Below are 14,519 nucleotides of genomic sequence, written 5' to 3' on the forward strand. Positions count from 1 at the left end.
GTAGCATTGTTCAATCACGCGGTGTAGCCATTGTTCAATCTAATACGATGTAGGCTTTGGTTGGTCACATAGTGAAGGCATTGTTCAATCACACGGTGTAGGTATTGTTCTATCACACACGGTATAGCCATTGTCCAATCACTCGGTGTAGGCATTGTTTAATCAAACGGTGTAGCATTGTTCTATCACACACGATGTTTTATTGTTCAATCACATGGTGTAGGCATTGTTCTATCACACAGTCTAGGCATTGTTCTATCACACGGTGTAGACATTTTTCTATCACACGGTCTAGGCATTGTTATATCACATGGTCTAGGTATTGTTCTATCACACGGTGTAGGCATTGTTCTATCACACGGTGTAAGCATTCGTTAACCACAATATGTAGACAATGTCCAATCACATAGTGTACGCATCATGTGATCACACAGTGTAGGCATTGTTTATCACCCAGTTTAGGTATTCTTTAAACACACGGTGCAGGCGTTGGTTAATCACTCGATGTAGGCATTGTTCAATCACTCGGTGTAGGCATTATTCTACCACACAGGGTGTAGGCATTGTTTAACCACACGATGTAGGCATTGTTGTATCACACACGATGTAAGCATTGTTCAATTACACGGTGTAGGCATTGTTCAATCACTCGGTGTAGACATTGTTCTATCACACGGTGTGCATATTGTTCTACCACATGGTGTAGTCGTTTGTCAATCACACAGTGTAGACATTGTTCAATCACATAGTGTAGGCATTGTTCTATCACACGGTGTAGACATTGTTCAATCAAACACGGTGTAAGAACTGGCTAAGAACGCGATGTAGACATGTGTCAATGATACGGTGTAGGAATTGTTTAAACACACTTTGTTTAGGCATTTTTCAATCACATGGTGTAGTCATCTGTCATTCAAACACGGTGTAGACATTATTCTTCCATATATGGTTTAGGTATTGTTCAATCGCATGGTTTAGACATTTACAATCACTCGGTGTAGTCAATGTTCTATCACACACTGTGTTGGCATTATTCAATCACACGGTGTAAGCATTGTTCTGTCATACACGGTGTATGCATTGTTTAATTACACGGTGTAGGCATTGTTCTACCATACACGAAATAAACAGTATGAAGTAAAACCTTAATTATATCGTGTATTTTAAAACATTAGTACACATGAACTGCTTCATTAATGAATTCTACATGTCATTACAGACAAATATATTTTACACAAAATCAGAAATACCACGTCTGTTGAATCACACATTGAACAATACCTATATCGTCTGCTGATTCGGATATATCACAAAAAATGCGTTTAGTATTTTATTAATCATGCGTTATCCAATGGTGTAAATGTTCTCTTATGGATTTTGCCAATATATTTAACATGATCCGGAGGAATATGCGAAGTGGGACTTAGAATCACCTCCTCAAACCTTTCTGCATATCCCCACGCTTTTGAATCAGGATGAATATGATTTTTTCGAATGCTGGTATCCGTCAGATCTATGATTTGAATCTCACTCCTAAGCTGTCTAAGTTTTGTGATATTGATCTTCACAACATCACGTATCCGACTGGATTCGTTCGTAATTCCCCCAAGTCTTCTAATACCATAAAGAGTTTTACAACAGGAAATATACCTATATTTTATGCCTTTGCTGCTTTCGCAACGTGCTCCTGAATGCTTATTCCGGAAAAAATATTTTTCGGATGAAGACCACCCGTATAACCTTCTCCAAAGCGAAGTATCCTATAAACATATTCATCCTCTTCCGCATCTGTTTGAGCATTGCCAAGCTGTGTCGACGTACCAGAAATATCAAGATCCTTGTTATCGTTGCTAGCAGTCGCCTCTACAAGCTGCTCAACATGTGTCTCATATTTTATACCACATATTTCTGATATATTTGCAATCGTTCCTCTATCGTCTGACGTGGTTTTTCTAGAATAAAGTATTGATGCATTCTCTCTCCCCTGGTTGAGAAACAAATCGTTTTCTATAGAATCATTCTCATCGCTTAAGCCCGTATCATCGCGTAGTACTGGGATCTCAACCGATACGAACATTTCTTTGGAATTTTCTGAAGAAGATCCATCTTTGTCAGGTTTATAATGTTTGGATGATGATGAAAAAGCTGGGAATCCCTCCTGTAATGGTTCCTCGTCTTCCCTACTCTCTTTGTTGGGAGGTTTCCCGGTAATAGGCGCCAACGATTCATGAAATCTTTTCTTTGAACTACCACGGGTCTGTGATTCATCTTCTGTAGTAGATGTCGATGTTGTTCCACTGTCTTCTCCCAGTCATTTTTGTCTTAGTCTCTTTGTTTGGACTTCACTCTCCTCCGCATCAGCTCCTGTTTTATAGGATGTTTAGATTTTTTATTAGCATATTCAGAAAGTAAATTTCAAAGACAGCTTTGTTTTAAATATTTAGTTTATGTACGTATAAGGGTACAGTCAGATTCCTGTATTAGACACAGTCGTACTGTGTACGTCAGATTCGATCTTTAAAGAAAAACCGGACACAATAGGTTATTTACTTTATGTCCCGTCGATTTCTTTTTCACTGATGTTGAGACGTCACCAGCTGTAGATGAAGTACCAACATTTAGGCATTAACGTTCAGGACTGTAGAAGTGAGGGTTCTCTAACGTAGTGACACCAGGTTTGAAACGGGACTTCCGCTTGTAAGGTAATATCCGAAAGACCCGTTTAAATGTCGAACGTTTTGGCAAAGGGGTCGTTTTTACCTATATTTATGTCTTTGGTTTGGCCCGATTATGACACGAGCGATGCTTGAACTCCTGGTTACAACGCAAATGATCTATCATTGAGCTACCCCGACGCGTGGTACAAAGAAGAATCCTCGCTATTGTGGTTGTAAGTAGCATGCATAGTTAACAAAAATGTAGTACTTCTCGAATTGGACGTAAAAGTACAGACGAGGAAAGCAAAAATCAAGCAATAAGAGACGCCGCCATCACTTAATATATGGGTTTGGTTTCATAAACTTTACCTAAAATGTATTGATTATGAAGCAGCTGTTCGTAGAAGAAAGACGAAAATAGCTTTACATACCCAAAGGCATGATTTGAAATGAAGTTTGAAATACACGGGAATATTTTCAGGAAGGAAATTTATCAGACATGTATTGCTTGTAGGAGTTATGAGATTGATCACTGTTCGTTAAGTTCATCTTACATGTATAGTTTCTCTACAATTCCATTTTGATAATCAGGGAGATTTTCTAATATATCCAGAGAAGATAGAGAATGCAATCTCTGTAATTCTGAAATTCTAAAATTAGGCGACGAATAGGTTTTGAAAACTTTTATAAAAAGTCAAATGTTTTAAAATGTCACGATTTATTTTCTACAAAGAAATGTTTAGTGTAATGGCGTTTTACGAAGTGGCGTACTGTTACAATCGACTGCTGACTTGTAGAGTCTAAAGAGATCAACTTCAACTACAGAAATAAGACCGAAATAAATATGCATAATATGCTTAGGTAAAATCACCAAACCAACTAGCATATTTATTAATTGAGTTTTACAAGCCTTTTAGCAACTCTTACTATTTTTACATGTGTTCGACACTTTCGCAATGCACCACTCGATGTTATATATCTTTAAAGTTAAATTTATCGATTTTCACAAATGGTTTGTTAACTGCGAATGGGAAACTGACAAATGAATAAATGGGACCAGGACATTCCCATTAAACGAAATAGTGGCTTTAAAGGGACATGGACATGGACATGCTTTCAGCTGAAAAATTCATTTTTTTAAAATGTCATTGTGTACAAAGTTTAACTAACGTATTTTAATGGTCAGCAAAAAATTCAATATAATTTCTTGAGTTACAAATCAGATAGAGCATGCTATTTAAACAAGATATGTGCCATGTTTTTGTTTACATACATATGACTTACATACATATGGCTTAAAGACCCATCTCATGACCGTACGGTTGGTGAAAATGTAGGTGGAGCCTAATCTAAACAGATGTTATTTACCTGGAGTGGCCAGGGTCTACCAAGGTGTTAATTGCTATATCCCATGGCAATCACAGAAATACACAGAGACAGAGGTAATCCAGACAGAACATGGTAGAAATCTACCTGTCCCTGCTTTTTTATAGTTTTGATATACACAGGACCTGTCTTAGGGACCGCTGCAGAGTTTCTGTGGTCATAGTGTTTGAATGATGGCTGTATTCCTAAGGGTAGCTGACACACATTGTACCCTCTCTCTCTCTCTCTCTCTCTCTCTCTCTCTCTCTCTCTCTCTCTCTCTCTCTCTCTCTCTCTCTCTCTCTCTCTTACTCTCAGTCATTGATTCAATGAATAATTTCTGTTATAGATATAGAGGTGTCATAAATTGATGACATAAATCATTTCATTAAGTTAGAAGTTTTAGAAATTATTTTGCAAATTATTGTTTGATTTCTGATTGTGTAATTTATAATACTACTATAATTGCATTGTTCAGGGGTCTTTTTAAAAACAATTGAATTACGAGAAAATAGCAGTTGTGGACAGGTCAATGCTATCAAAACTCAGGTATACTGGGCTTCCTCAACATCTAAAGAGTGCCTGTAGGTACTGACTATTATTGCTATCAAAACACCTCTCCGGGGTAGCTCCAGACCACAGTGTCTGCAGGTGTCACTCCACCTGAGATATATTGTTAAATGTTTGATTGACAGGTAGCTTATAATTTGGGGGTGGTAACTTAAAATTGGGTCTTTAATAGAAAAAAGAATGTTTAAAAAAATAGCTATACTAAACTCTACGAACTGTATAACTGTGTTCAGAAATATCTTGTAAATTGAAAAACAAATCTGCTTTAAACGGTTTTTTTTTACTAGCATAGTTAACCTATGTAAACAAAAATATAGCACGAGTCTTCTTGACATAAAAAAAGAATTGTGATTTATGTATCTCCCATGTATTTTGACAACTGGTATTCAAAGTTTTACTAACCATTATAACTGCCTTCATTAAGCATTCTAAACATTAAAAATGGAAAAACGGGATTTCAAATTGTTCACCTCAAATCGTATGCAAGGTGAAGATAACGAGCAGTGATCAATCTCATAACTCCTATAAGCAATACAAAATAGATAGTTGGGTAAACGCGGACCCCCGGACACACCAGGGGTAGGACCAGGTGCCTAGGAGAAGTAAGCATCCCCTGTTGACCGGTCACACCCGCCGTGAGCCCCACATCCACGTCCTTTTTTAGATTTACTGTATATCGTAAGTGTACCATGGCGTGTTCACATTAAGCTGACGAATTCACGATATCATGACATTTCTAAATAATGGGTTACCAGTCCTCAAATCTCAAAAGTTATATGTATATATCACATCTTGAGTTCCTGGCGCATCCAGGAACAAAGTAACCCCTACCCATCCCCACATACATTTGGACAGCAGCATTATACTACACTCAAATGTGTGGGGTAGGATTATCGAAATATTTTTCCATAGCCCCCTAATTTTAAAAAAACAATGCTACATCATTGCTTTCCTTTATTTCGTGTTGAAAATATAGTCCTTAATGTTAAGATAATCAACACGTGAACTGTATATGTACACTCATGAATATCAATACGTACACTGTAAAATCAACAATATCTGTGGTAACCTATTTTTTTCTTAATTTAGTGTTTCCCCTATTTCCACGAATTTATGACACGCCAATGTTGAACTACATATACACATACATACCTTGAAAAGCTTAACTCAGAGAGGCAGAACTACATATACACATACATACCTTGAAAAGCTTAACTTAAAGAGGCAGATCTACAACTATTAGTTTAAATAGCCTGAAACAGGAAAATACAGTCCCATAGATATCGGTTAATCCCTGCTATTATAACATATACTGTCTATCATCGATATGGTCGCTTGACATTTTCTTGTTCATAATGCCGTACTATGTGAGGACCCGTGTTAGAATGAGTATTCAGTACCCTTTGCTTGTCATAAGAGACGACTAACTGGGGTGGTTCATTGTATGAAACAAGAAAAAAAGGAGGTACCGTGTTCACAGCACATGTGGAATGAAAAAGATTCATCCCTGTTCAAAGGTCGTAACCTCCTAAGGTAGGACTAAATTTTGCAACCCTTTAACGGCAATGCTAATGCATCCATATGTGTGAAAAAGTCTCCAGTGGGTAGTTAATAATATATACTGACTGTTCAAGGCCGTAATGTCTTTGAATTTTGCAACTAATACTCCCAAATTTTCCACATTTGCAATTGACCCCTTCAAAATGTAAAAGACCACTGTGGATTGTAAAATTAAACCTCTGTGTAAAACTCCAAAATTCACTATTGTTTATTATGTATTGTAGCATGTATTTATAAACAAATCTCTTGTGGTTATTTCTGTTATTTTTGGCCTCATGTTTATTGGCTCGTGAAAATCAATAACATGACTAATTTACTTAACCGCACCTCCTAAAAAGAAATACAAAATAAAGAGTTGGGCAAATACGCTCCCTGGATACACCAGAGGTGATACCCGTTACCTGCAAGGAGAAAAATCCCCTGTCAACCCATCACTTTCGCCGTCAGCCCTTATCTTGATCAGGTAAACGGAGTAATCCGTAGTTAAAATCAGTATCAGAGGAACGGCATAACAATCTGTATGAAACACGTCAGACAGCATTTGGCCCAATGAAAGGTTGCATTAGCAAAATAAATCATTAAAACCACCATACAATTTGCGAAATGCTGACTTAAATAGGTAGTATGTTATGAAATGTGACAAACAGTACCAGCTAACCAATTAATAATCCCATTCATTCAAAAGACTAACAGGACTCTCTTTTCGACCATGTATTACCATCACTTTCACTTGAGTTAAAGGAAAACGCGATTGTGCATATGTATGTGTGTTCAGGGGATGAATGTGTGCGTGCGTGATGGTAAAATATACATTGGGTTCAATTTTTATAAAGTATTTCAGATGATCCACTTCGTTTTTCCTGAAGTGTTCTAACATAATCCTTTCTTCAGAGAACTGTGGTTAACATTATAAATCCTATAAAGAACACATATTAGACAATAGTAAAAACATAGACATATGTAAACACTAGAGGAAACATGAAGTGGTTAGGCGGAGAAAACACGTATTGTAGACCGGTCATCTCCACCGTAAGTCTGGAGTAGGTAGGTGAACCAATCCCGATTATGTGAGGATCAGCTGTGTGTGTATATAATACAGATATCAAAACCAGACCTAAGGCTCTATTTTGAAGGAGTCTGTGAAGGAACTCAGGACAGAGAAATATATATAAAACAACCAGAAATTAATGGATTATAAGTATGAAAAATGACTCGCACTATTCTATCTTAATCAATTAAATGAGGTTATTCCGTGATCTATTTCTACCAATGTCGATTTGGCATGTATCTACTTAACTGAATATCTATTACATCGATTTTAAGTTATTTACTGAACTATTTATTACTGTTCAATTTCTTCTGTACTTACGTTTTCGTTTGGATCTTAAATTATAATGCACGCCCATCCTCTATGTAATAATCCCGGTGTCAATACGGCGGAAATATAGCAGTATAAGAAACATGTGTCTCGCTTTCAAGACAATGATTAAATAAAACCACGACTTCAATTGGTAAATATCTTTGCTTTAAAACGAAACTAGAAATTCTTGGAAGTGGAATTCAATTCTCAATGTTCAAACAACTAATTGTATCCCTTCTGCTTTATTAAACATAAATGGCCAGAAACCACGCGCTTTTGTTTCCATGTGTCGAATAAGATATTTTGATATCCTTTTTATGCTTCAATTCATTCTGGCAAAATGCAAAATTCCCCTCCAATTTAAACAGTGTGGGTTCCCTCAAGTTTGTTTGTTTCCGACAAAGTGATTTCAGTCCCATCTTATGTACATTTACATAATAACTCATTGTTTTAGCGACACGATAACAGGTTTATGATGTGTCATTTTTACCACATCTACTTAGTTTTGAAAGCTTTAATATAGTTGCGTGCATGAGATGGCAGTATATAGCTAATGGAATAGGACCATAGCTCACTTCTGCTTCATACATGGATATTTTATTGAAAGTAGATATTAACGGCAATTGACAACGCAACTGTGTGACAAACGGGATGGTTTCAGCTACTTCATCGTCAACTTCCCTTATTTATGTAGCAATATTCCATTAGCACATCCATGTGGTGTTTATATATATCAACTGATTCGATACGCAAGAACTTGTTTTGCGCATTGTAAGTTTTTAAATCGAGGCAAGCTACTGCCAAACAAGTTGATGATATAAGGGTTTCAATAGTCTCCTTTGAAGTAATAATAATAATAGTAATGAATTCTTTATTTAGACAAGATAGCACAATTAGTACAAATGACTAATTTACATTGTGGTCCTGTATAAAACATATTCACAGACAGATAAATGGAAGAAGAGAAAAAAATAGATAACATAATATAAAATATATACATAAAATATACACACGATATCACTGGGGGGAAAATAAACATATACATATCTATATATCACTTATTTGAGTAATGATGCTGTAAAGATGCTGATTTAAAAAATGTAATAGAACCACAGCTTTTGACAGAATCGGGCAACTGATTCCATAAAATTGTGGAGGATGCCTTAAAAGACCATTTATAATATTCAGTTCGAACTTTTGGTAAATCCAAAATGCCACTATCGCTACTTCTTGTTGTTCTGGAACTAACTTGGCTAACAAAACTAAAAACATTCATACATCCTGGTGTCATGTTTTAAGAACCTTCAAAGCAAGCACTAGTTTTCTATATACAAAATAATAATGAACAGGCATCCATTTAAGAACACTAAAATATCAGCTGTAGACGTCAGAGTTACTTCCACCTTCAATATAATTCTGGCTGCCCTTTTCTGTAAATTAAAAAGTATGTCAATAAAAACCCTGTTTTTGGCTGAGCACCAAACTGTGCAACAATAATTAAAATGAGGAAATACAACGGTGTTATAAATTTTCAATAATGCTGCATTATCAGTATTTCGCAAATTATATGGTCGTTATAACGATATAATTCGTCAATACTACCTATCACTGGGTCAAATGCTGTATGACTTGTTTCATACCGATTGTTAGTATATCGCTCCTGAGGAATATATCTCCATTAAGAATCTATCAAATGTTGGGATTTTAGTACATCCTATCATTCATTTATGAAATAAAATGTGCATAGTTGAGCATGAAATTCGAGATACTATCCTGAAACAAAAAAAAAAAAAACAAAAAAAAAAAACAAACAAAACATAACTAGATTTGTTAGATTGGATTTAGGTCCCCTCCCAAATTAATCTAAATCATCATTGAAGATGATCAGTTTTGACATTTTATCGTCCCTTATCCATTTATTTTTACGCCCATTCGAGGATCGACATTCGTAATGGGTAATATATACCTGTATGGGTTATCATGATATTAGTACATTATGTACAATTTTAAATCATGTTCTGAAGTGACATCAAATGACTAGATTTGTTGCAATTGGATGAGCACCAACGGATTCAAGTTATCAATAAATGAATTCCAAGATAATGTGTTTCTTCTCGTTTATTTGAGAACATTTTATTTGTGTTGAGATGTCTCTATTTCGTCACATATTTATGTAAATGCTTAAGGCGCAGGGCCACATCAGAAATGGCCACCTAGTGTATCAGCGCATGTTGCTGAATTGCCGTTTCAAAGTCATATCCAACAGAAAGTAATTTGGTTTGAATATAATGCAAAGTACTTGAGTTATTATCCAGATACAAGTTTTAACAGTCAACTTCCATGTGGCCACGAGGAAAAAATCTGCACTTCCTGGTATGGTTCCTCATGTGATGATAGCATCTCTGTCATTGTGGTTACAAAAGGGATGTAGCTAGAAAGCAAACATTGGGACTCAATTTATATCAATACTGTAAAGTCTTAACAATAGAAGAAAATAAACCATTAGGTTTACCACCAGATTGCTAATACACCAACTTCAACTAATTCCATTTTTTGTCTAGCGAGTAATTATTTTTTTTAATGCCTTAAAGCTCAATAAATTATTACGCTAAAAGAATGTCTTATGCAAAAAATATTATATATGAATTTGATTGTGCATAAATGAATGTTTATGAAATATATGCTGAAATTCTAATCATCATTTTCTAAATGTGCATTTGCAATACCCTATAAACAAATTTTAACATTATTAAAACTTTTTGACATTTGCACTCTGAAGGAATAATTCAAATAAACTGTCGATAAGATAATTCAATTTTCCAGAACTGATCAGAAACAAATTATCGATCCAGTAGCCCAATAGAAACATATGATATATATACATGTATAAATAGTGGACAACATTATATTTTGTTTTAACTAATCTGTACAGGAACGGCGCATCATAATTCTCTAGATGGGAGAAACCCCTTTTCCATTTCATTTTTTTAATGAATTAAATTCGCTGTATACCTTGTTTTTTGTTTTTAAAACAATTATAAATATTACACTTTTTAATCGAAATAATGATACATTGAACGTTAGGAGAGAGATTCGCTCATGACCGACTCTGCGGAATCTGAAATATCGCAGATCAATTTAGGTACTGATCTACTTTTTCATAAAAAAATACCTTGTATATTGAAAAACTTACAAATTCATTCAACACTATATCAGCAACCTCTGGTTTGGGTACTACATCGCTAACATGCTGACAGTCTCCCCTCTCGTCTGACACCATATGTATGTATATACAGTACTGTACTGTGTTACCATGTGTGTAGTTGTGTCTACTTGTCTGTAATTTTCTTGTCTGCCACTCACTTGTGAGAATATCGGATGTAGCTTGATCTATAACTACCCTTCCTAGTTCTAACGGATCGCCTTTGTATGTTTCTGGACTGCTTTAGAATACACTAAATGCGACATCGTACACTGCGCGTATATTCGAGCTCGCTTTTGTTTACAACCATGAAGGTCGTAAAATGAGAAGAAACGTGATGAAACATTGTCATGTTTTAATCAATTTTTTGCTAGTTTATTAACATTACTAACACATGTTAATGTTCTACGACATTATAAAGTATGACGACCCACTCGCGGTAAAATTACGTTAAAGATAAGCAGATTATTTCAAATGCAATAGCTACTAGCACGGGTTCTTTTATGAAAATGTGTTTTACTTAGAAATATATCACATGGAAGGTATAACCATTTAAAGCAGACTGTTTTATTTCAATACAGTTATATATAAAACACAATTACGACGTGTTAACGGTTCTCGTCAAAGAAGAGCACTAGAGAGTGGTGAAACCCGATTTTTGGTGTACTTTCATTCTCATTATTTACGGTCATGCTACCCAAAATCACTGTTTCAGTGAGTTGTTAAGCTGAGGTGGCGGACGAATTACCACTGTATCTTTTTTTGCTGAAAGGTTAGTGTCTGGTTTTGATATTCCCAGTACGTCCTAGTAGAATATTTCAACGAGTTATTAACGTTCATAGATTGCTCAGTCCTGTGTATTCACATAAAAATATTTAATCGAGAGTGACATGAGATTTAGATTTTGTTGAAAAGATTTGAGAATTGTTAATTTCATGTAATTCACAATTGTTTTCTTAATAAACGAACTTCAGAACTATTTAGTTAAAATTAAAATCACCACTAATCCAGTGAATTGTGAACAGAAGGACGGAGATAACGAACAGTGATCAATCTCATAGCAGCCAAATATGATTCTTTTAGATGCCTTTCCACAGTCGATGTACCATTTTGAAGAAATCACCATGGTCGTAATAAAGCTCGAATGTTGCATTGATATTTTTTTTCTTTTAGTGAGGATGCCCAAAATATATTTCACACTCATGCATCCGTATTGTCAAATGAATGCTCTTTATCAATCAGGTTACATGAAAATCTTCTCACATATTGTCGGTAGTAAGCTTTGTTTAATATATCGTGTTTGTTTTACTTTAAAAAATGGATGATAAAGAATGATATATCAAGAGATTAAACCTAACATCTGTTACAGTGACGTCCAATCTTTTCTTTCTGTGAATATATATTGAAAGAGGAGTATAAGGAACAGTGACCTATCTCATAATTCTTATAACCGATACAAGATAGAGTTGGGCAAACACGAATCACTGGGTATATAAGAGTATTTCCCAGTAATGTCAAAATGTGAAAGAAGAGTTTTCAGAAATTTACATATAATTGTGTTAATTAGTGTTTGACCGTAAGCACTATTCATTTATTAAAATTTAACGCTGGAGGATCAAATCTGGCATATAACAACTTTTACAAAAATATCGCACGAAACAATTAGAAACTCGATACTAAGGATGCTATTAACATGTAGTGTCTGCCTTCTGAATGTGTCATTCAAACTACATTGAGGTCAATTGGATATAAATCATGTAATGATTGTCAAAGTCACATGCTAGAATATTGGAACATTAGGATATTACTGAAGTGAAATTAGATTCATGGTATATCATTGGACTCAGAAGCAATAATGCTAACGGCAATGGTGAAAAACATTAACTATACCATCTTTAGATTTTCATTCCAAAATGCAGGGATCGTAATTGTCTGAAAATCAACTCTATATTTTGGCTTATCTTACACGTATACAGTATATTGAAAAATAAATCAAACTCGACTCCCACCTCCAGTCGTTTTAAAAAAGAATGAAAGGGTGATGATGTATCATTCATTCTCTAAATGAAACATTGGTAACATTCTGGTACTTACAGAATTGTTGTATTCTTTGAGATGTCAGTCGGGATTTCTTTCAAATTACGTTCATAACAATATACCTGGGTACCTCTACAGTCACATACATCACACACTCTGTCGGACGTTACAACGACCGCAGTGCCACAAAACACTAATAATTGTATCATTAACATCGTGTTCAATGTCTGAACGATGGTAAAGCTATTCCTCAGAAAAAAATATACTCTGAAAGACAATTACAATGGAGACGATGAAAAAAACCCAAATATATCGCCTATTCTTCTTCCGTCTTGATTTGAAGTTATCGTTCATGCACTGGAAAACAACAACAGTGTTTCATTCGTATACTATTTCTATCAGCATTTTTATTTTAAATGAATGAGTTTTAGAGCCACATCAATATCGTCATTTCAATTAAAAACTATACTTCAACAGGGTATAAATGTAACACACGGCCCAGGCACATCATTGAATACACATAGGTATCTATGTGTGGATTTCAATATTGTTCATATGCTTATGATTTCATTTTTCTTACAATCATCTTCACTGACTTAAATAATGTGCCATGATGATTCGATTTTTTTTATTGAACTCCCTCAAAGTAATCCCTGAAAACCACTTCCCAAAAGTAATCCCTGATACCTACTCCTCATATGAAATCCATGATACCCCTTCCCCAAAAGTAATCAATGATACCCCCTTACCGAAAGTAATCCCCGATACCCCCTCCCCAGAAAACATGTCCGATGCCCCTTCCCCAAAAGTAATCCCTGATACCCCCTCCCCAAAGGTAATCCCTGACACCACTCCCCAACGTTAATTCCCGATACCCCTTCCCAAAATCTCTGATGCTTCCTCCCCAAAAGTAATCCATGATACCCACTCCTCAAAAGTAAACCCTGATACCTCTCACCAAAGGTAATCCATGATACCCCCTACCCAAAAGTAATCCCTGATACCCCCTCCCCAAAAGTAATTAATGATACCCCTACCCAAAAGTAATTAATGATACCCTCTCCCAAACTTAATCCCTGCTACCCTTTCCCAAAATTAATCCCTGATACTTCATCTCCAAGAGTAATCAGTGATACGGATTTCCTGCTTATCTATGAAGGTTCAAAGTCCAGTTAACTCCAGATATATAATGAAATTTATACGATGAAAACACAAATCAATAACCTGGAATGTGAAATGAATGAGGTGCCAAAACATTGTACGGAATTTAATTCTTTCACAAACTTTTGTTCATGTTATGGGCGATTCAACAACATAAGAAGATACACCATTTCAAATATTATTATATATCGTTATGCAAATTATTTCTAAAGCAGGGGTAATGTGACGGTACTTCATCTAACACCATTGTTATATTAAGGTATTGATCATGTCACTGAACATAATTTGAAAAAAAAAATATTAAGAAATTTAAGATCTTATTTAACAAAAACTCATATATCAATTCCTTTCTAAAGAAAAATAAAATACAATATCAAATTATGTTGAAGATGTCGAAACAAAACAAAAATAGATACATTTACGATTTTGTGCACTGTGAAGCATTTCTCTAATATATGTCATTCGCTGCATTTCATGGAATCAGTAACCTGGACAATATCATTTAGTGAAATATTCGCTAATTTTAACACAGGATGAACACATAATATGGGTATATCATATAAAAACCATGAAATAGAATGAAGTATCACCCCGTTCCCCAACCCTA

General features: G+C 35.2%; 1 protein-coding gene across 4 annotated transcripts in view; it reads right to left on the minus strand.

Moving 5' to 3' along the window:
• Positions 1–13,475, minus strand: part of LOC130049408 (uncharacterized) — a 31,415-nt gene extending 17,940 nt beyond the window's left edge. Inside the window, exon 1 of one of the 4 annotated variants that reach the window (XR_008797891.1) lies at positions 9,812–13,475. Coding sequence is in view for 1 of the 4 variants with exons in the window: in XM_056146903.1 (XP_056002878.1) it covers positions 7,522–7,558 (37 nt within the window). In the remaining 3 variants the exon portion in view is untranslated. Of the gene's footprint in view, positions 1–7,521; positions 8,227–9,811 lie in introns of those variants that run through there. The other 3 variants (XR_008797889.1, XM_056146903.1, XM_056146902.1) reach the window with 3 other exon arrangements.
• Between the last annotated feature and the right edge of the window lie 1,044 nt (positions 13,476–14,519).

The sequence above is a fragment of the Ostrea edulis genome, chromosome 8, assembly GCF_947568905.1.
Source record: "Ostrea edulis chromosome 8, xbOstEdul1.1, whole genome shotgun sequence".
In the NCBI taxonomy this organism is placed as follows: Eukaryota; Metazoa; Mollusca; class Bivalvia; order Ostreida; family Ostreidae; genus Ostrea; species Ostrea edulis.